The 6,078-nt window shown below is 47.0% G+C and overlaps 3 protein-coding genes across 4 annotated transcripts; 2 read left to right on the top strand and 1 right to left on the bottom strand.

The window, feature by feature from the left end:
• Positions 1-59: 59 nt before the first annotated feature.
• On the top strand, positions 60-1,329 carry LOC105566417 (the record flags this gene model as incomplete). Its single annotated transcript, XM_012020407.1, has 1 exon — positions 60-1,329. A coding segment is annotated over one exon (924 nt), but the record flags the coding sequence as incomplete, so codon positions are not given.
• Positions 1,330-1,402: 73 nt separating this feature from the next.
• On the bottom strand, positions 1,403-2,728 carry LOC105566418 (histone RNA hairpin-binding protein). 2 transcript variants are annotated; one of them, XM_012020409.1, is made up of 3 exons: positions 2,688-2,728; positions 1,977-2,542; positions 1,403-1,901 (listed from the first exon to the last, which is right to left on the bottom strand). In XM_012020409.1, exons 2-3 carry the CDS (start codon positions 2,501-2,503, stop codon positions 1,760-1,762), a joined length of 669 nt encoding a protein of 222 aa, XP_011875799.1. In that variant the 5' UTR covers positions 2,504-2,542; positions 2,688-2,728; the 3' UTR covers positions 1,403-1,759. The 2 variants fall into 2 exon arrangements, with proteins under 2 accessions (XP_011875799.1, XP_011875798.1); XM_012020408.1 differs by having other exon boundaries at positions 2,605-2,688.
• Positions 2,729-3,285: 557 nt separating this feature from the next.
• LOC105566416 (crossover junction endonuclease EME1) lies at positions 3,286-5,738 on the top strand. The gene is made up of 3 exons (XM_012020406.1): positions 3,286-4,489; positions 4,676-4,729; positions 4,963-5,738. The coding sequence occupies exons 1-3, from the start codon at positions 3,311-3,313 to the stop codon at positions 5,080-5,082; spliced, it is 1,353 nt and encodes a 450-aa protein (XP_011875796.1). The 5' UTR covers positions 3,286-3,310; the 3' UTR covers positions 5,083-5,738.
• The last annotated feature ends 340 nt before the right edge of the window (positions 5,739-6,078 follow it).

The raw sequence follows: 6,078 nt of genomic DNA, 5'->3' as shown, positions 1-6,078 counted from the left end.
CTTTAACGTTAAGTTCACTTCACGTCCCGTCGCGTCCCGTTACGTTAAGTTCATCGTAATCCCGGCTTTATATTGACGCTTTGCCCCTTACATTTGACGTAACAACGCTCCGCCTTTTGTTTCAGTTTATTAGAACGAGAAACAAAGGCCCATCAATGTGGGTGTACGGCATAACACTGTTTCTGACGGAATCGACAAAAGAGGCAAAACCAAGTGCCTTCGATTACGATATTATCCAAACTTTCTTCAGTAACGCTGGTCGCGATAAAATGAGTCAGGTCTCTGAAATGGCGAGGATGTTTGGGCTCTACGGCGAACGGGAGACCGCGAGAAATTGTAGCGAGAAGCCTTTGGAAACGCGTGAGGCGTGTACAAACGAAATTGAACGCGTCAGTAGCGAGAAAGAGCTTGCGCACCGCGGAGATAATTGCGAACAGTCAAATGCTACCGAGTGTAAAAATGGAGTTGCGAGAAGAGATAGTGGGACGGAACGTCTGAGCTGTGCAAGGAATTCTAAAAGGTCGGACGCGGACCTTGTATCTCGCCTTTTTTGCAGACGGAGACCTAAAATACCTAATCCTAGATTTGATGATATTAAAGAAGATCTCATGAAGGCGTTCGGCGGCGAGGACGAGATGTGTTTATGCGATAATAACAGGTTTCTGAGTGAGAAATATCTTCAGCGCAAGTCGGGAGCTCCTACCTCGGACTCGGATCCGTTCAAATGTAGAAATAAAAATGGAGACGACGCGAGAGATTACCGAAGTCGCGAGGTTGAGAATTCGCAGTGCAGAAAGAGACCTATAAATAGAGTCAGCGCCGAGGAACTTACGAACCGCGAAGATTATAAGAAATTCAGGAGCTACATCGCCAATAAATTATGTGATATGGAAGGGAGATTGATGAAAAGAATAGACGAGATGGAAGCCGGTACCAATCGGAAACTGAATGCAATTTTGGAAAGACTTGAAACACTGAATTAACAGTGAATGTAGTCTCTAGTTACCTATTAGTTTAGCAAGTTATTTTTTTATACTTAAAACAGGATTTAAGTTAATGTATTATGTATCTTAGTGTATTATATATTCATTGTATATGTATTAGTAAGAGTTAAAAATTTTAATAATGAATCACTGTCTTGGATATATCCTTTTCTTTCAACTAAAATCAAAAGATTCGACTCGTCTTAGCAAATATACAGCTCTTTTTTTGTTATTTGTATGCCATCTTTTTTTTATTAGAATAAATTTATACTTATGTATATCGTATATGTATATACATATATGTATGTATGATTTCAAGTTTTGTATTAAAAGCACATACAAAAAATTGCACATTTTCGAATTTATATTTAAATACACGAGAATTGAATGTATCCTAAATTAATTCTAGAAATTCGTAAACGTTGTCTCGGCCTCCCGGGGGAGACATTTAGTATATAAACATTAATATACATTTAGTATACAAATATTAATGTTTTATTTATATAGTATTATATATGCAACTAAACTTTCTAAAATACGATTATAAAATTACGTACATGAGAACAGTAATGGTTGCTTTATGCTACTCCCGCATTTGGTACGATCCTTCATACTTGTATACCGTAAAAAAATAGTCTCGGGGGGTGGCTAGAAGCGATGCTCAATGAACAAGATAGACCGAAAAAGATAACCGCTAATATAGAATATAATTGCAATATAAATTAAAGAAAATGATATTGGCAGTTCTCTCCCAGCACGGAATGACCTTGCGCCCATCAGTCAGCCTTGTCATTCTCCTCGGGAGGATCCCAAACGTGAAGCTGCTTCCGCCACAGCCTCACCATACCGTCCCAGCCCCGTCTGCTGTATTTTATGCACTTCGGCGGTGTCTTCGGATGTTCCCGCGTCCGCGTCTCCCTGAAACGAAACGAAAGACGTCAGCTACGTGTGTCCACGTGACGGAGCCCACCTCTCGCGATCAGGAACACTTACTTAGGAACCAGCTGGATGTATCTGTCGTACCCGATGGTGTTCTTCCCGTAGTCGATCTCTTTCTGCCGGCGCGTCAGCACGACCGGATCCGTCTCGTACTCCACCTCCCTTCTCTCCCGCAGCCCGCCGCTCTCCGACGAGTTCGTGGTCGTGCTGGAGTCGCTGGAGTAGCGCCTGCTGCGCGAGACCTTGGCGCCCGTGGCCTGGTCGACATTGCACTGCCTCGTTCTCTTGCGCCAGGTTGCGTGCGTGTCCCTCGGCGCGTTCCTCGCGTTGTTCTTGTACTCTATGCACTTGATACCCCTCGCGCCCGGCCCCTCGTCGTCACCCCCGGTCCTGCAAACGTCCGCGTCCGCGCTGTTCTCCTCGCACCAGACGACGCCGCCCTTCGTGTCGCAGTCGTCCCTCGCGCCACCCTCCTCGGGCTCGACGATCTCCTCGCTTTTCATGCACAGCACCTCGTCGAACAGCTTGTCGTCCTCGTCCTCGATGTGCAGCTCCACCGAGTCGCGCGAGGGCGACTCCATCTCGGCCAATTGTACGCTTCAACCCCCGCGTCCGAGTGTCTGAAAAGGAACGCGGAGAGAATTAATACACGCGCTGATCGCCGGCAACAGGTATAACCTACCTGCGCGAACGCGGCTGGCTCGTTTTGCCGCGCGAGGAAACGCGAGCGCGAGGACCGGCCTCGGTGCAACCGCGCGTACTAACCAGCTATCTCCGACGTGGACGTCACATGTGCAAACGCGACGGCGAGGGGAATACGCGCGACTCGGGGATCAACTCGCTCGCAAGCTCGAACGCTTCCCCGCGGCTCTGCGTGCTCGTCGCTCGGCTTCGCCCGCGCGCGCCTTTTCAACTGTCGCCGCGGTTGCTTCCCCAGTTCCCCCCCTTCTCCGAACGGTACAGTGTGCGCGTGCGTAGTCGCGGAATTAACCGCGCGAATGCGATCTCGGCGGACTCGCCCCGCGGTGTTGACGTCGTTTATCTTTGATCTTGTTGTTCGTGCGATTCGTCCTTCGTCCCTTTCTAAGGGGACGGCCGGAGAAGAGATTACAAAGGTAAATTGTCCCCCGAGGAATAGTCCAGGCGCGCTCGAACGCCCCGCTTTCTCATTTGTGATTTGCGCATGTTAGGTTAGGATGCCAGCCGAGCCGTCAACACGTGCGGCGGTTGACATGCGTGGAGTGTGCCAATGGATTCGAAACTTGCGGGTCTTCTGGAGCGAGCGATCGTTCAAGAAGGTGAAGAACGAGTGAAGCTACAGGTCGAGGGGGAACGAGCTTAGGGTTACAAGATTAGGTGAGGAGAGAGAGAGAGAGAAGACGGGAAGGATGCCGAACGTGATCGTGCTGAGCGACTCGGACGAGCCGGCGTCTCCCGTCGCCGACGAGCGCGACGGAGTCGGCCCGGAGCTCGGCGACAGGTATCGTTCGGGCGCTCGCACGAGCGACTTGGATCTCCCGGAGGTGCCGTTCTGCCGCGAGATCGCGGCGAGCGCGAGTCCCGCCGATGATGGCCGCGGACTCTTGGCCGCCGAGGAGTCGTCCTCGGACTCGGGCGACAACCGGGTGGTCGCGGCGGCCTCGCGGAAGGCGGCGGCGGCACCCGGGAGGGACAGGGCGACGCTGGAGGCGGAGCGCGCGAGGCGCCGGCATGCCCTGGCGCGGGAGAAGGCGTTGAAGGCGATCGAGCGGAGGGCGGCGAGGGACACGAAGCCCGGCGAGTGCCTCAAGTTCATGGAGGTTGTGCTCGATCGGGGCATCGACGCGGAGTCTCTGCGCGGGGAGATCGAGAGCGCGCTGCGGAGTGCCGGCGTCAAGTTCGACGTGACCGCCGAGTCGATTCCCGGCAGCGTCACGTGGCGGAGGAGCGTCGAGGAGGAGTACGTCGGCGAGGACAACGAGGTGCGCGCGAGGAGGAGCGTACGGACGGAGGAGCACGCTATCGTGATCTGGAGCAGCCGCGAGGCGGTGGGGCACGTGGCGGACGGCACCTTCGGCACGTCCGTCTCGAGCATCAGGGACCTGATACCGGGCTACAGCCTGACCCTGCTCGTCTGCGGCATGGACGAGTATTTCGCGCGTCGGATGAAGCAGAGGGATCGGAATCCCGCGGACAAGGGACCCAGGTGTAACGGCAGGGCCGACGAGCGGTTCGACGCGTGGCCGACTGTATCGCGGCGGCAGCTGGAGATGTGCCTGGCCGAGATTCAGATTGCGAGCGGATGCAGCGGCAGACTGATCGAGAGCGCGCAGGATCTGGCGCTGACGGTGTGCCAGTACACCAAGTCCGTCTCGGAGATACCGCACAAGTTGCGGAAGAGGGAGAATCTGGAGGGCAAGTTCAGCTGGTACGTCACGGGGGACAACAGGAACACCGTGCGCGTGGACAGGGACGGCAACGGGCTGAGGAGGCTCTGGCAGCAGCAGCTCTGCCAGTTTAACTTGAGCAGCTTGGAAACGGCGGAAGCGATATGCGCGGTCTATCCCAGCCCGGTGCGACTCGTCGAGGTATCGTTTTAAATTTTACGTTCTCGTGCGATGCTGGAACCAGCTTGTTTCTGCTTGGAACGCAGTAATGCCCGTTTTTTACCGACGCAGATTAACTTTAATCTCGGTTTAAATTGGTGAGTTGAACCAAGTTTAAAGTTAAACTGCGTTGGTAGAAACGGGATAACAGTGCTTTTATGTTTGCAGGCCTACAGAAATTGCACACCCGACGAAGGCATGAATTTATTAAAAGATATACCAGTAAGTTCCTTAATTTCTTTCTAATAAAGAATTAGATTGTATGTAATTACCAAACGTATTTGAATTGGGTTTTTAACACACGTGGTCTATTTGGTCTATTTCTACTTTTAGTTTTACGGGTGTGTGTGTGTATAAATTGTAATTACATCTTACGTGTGATAAGCCCACAATCTGTAATCTTGGAATTATAGTTTAAAATTCATTAACATAATAAATATGTTGTTGTCTGACAGATAAGAAGAGCAGCGGGACCTCTTACAACTACACGTAAAATTGGTCCTGAATTAAGCAAAAAGGTGTACGTGATGTTTACGTCGCAAAACGGGGACGCTTTATTGGGGTCTCAGGCATAAATAACTGCAAGTCTTTATAGGAACTTCACCTATGTTTAATTTTCGTTTCTAATCCTTTGTGCCGAGTTCGCCAATACAAATGCATTATGTCATGTAACAATTGCGTAATACTAGAACGTTACTTATGATATTTTAATTTGTTCCGTTTTGTTAATACAGACCGAAAGGATTTAAACTTTTCAACGATGCCTTTGCTGTTTCGAAAGATCAGATTATCTAGTCGATTTAAAATAAAAGTTATTTAAGATTAAATAACAAATTAATACAATGTCGTAAACAGTTTTTACAAGAAATTGGCGTTCTAAGAAAATAATTCAACACAAAATAACACAATGTAAAATAACTATCACTGCTTTATCATTATATATATATTATTGTAAAAACTGTTTAGGCATCTCCGAAATATGTCTGAGAAAGAACGAGAAATAATGCAAAAATGCATTGTATTAATTTGTTACTTAATCTTAAATCTTTTAATTATTAAATATTTAATTAAATTAACTATTATTTCATCATTCTCATTCTTCGGCCAATTTTAATTCAGCAGCGATATATACATGTAAAGCCACTAGCTGTACATATAAAAAATCGTACAGTATTATCAGATGTTATATCAGATACATTTGCATAATTAAATAACGTTCTATTGTTTTGTTATACATGCACATTTCTTCTTTCTGCTTGCGTTACGCACATGTAATATAGAGAATTCTAAAGTAGATCGTATTATAATCTCGCTGAATAACAAAGTATGTCAATAGTTACTTTTATTAAAGCTTGGAGACCAGTACAATGTGATATACAATATATATATAATTATAATATATAATATTATAATATATATAATTATAATATGACATAATTAATATTAAATGACAATACATGACAATATTATATTATATATATAGTATTTAAAATATAACTAATAATTTAATGTTATTGAATATAATAATAAATATATAGTTTATATATATATATGTAAAGTGTCGGTATTAA

This window comes from Vollenhovia emeryi, unplaced genomic scaffold (genome assembly GCF_000949405.1).
Source record: "Vollenhovia emeryi isolate VEMERY1.0 unplaced genomic scaffold, V.emery_V1.0 DF939145.1, whole genome shotgun sequence".
Classification (NCBI taxonomy): Eukaryota; Metazoa; Arthropoda; class Insecta; order Hymenoptera; family Formicidae; genus Vollenhovia; species Vollenhovia emeryi.
Note: the sequence above shows the minus strand (reverse complement) of the source record. Positions and strands in the feature narration are given on the sequence as shown.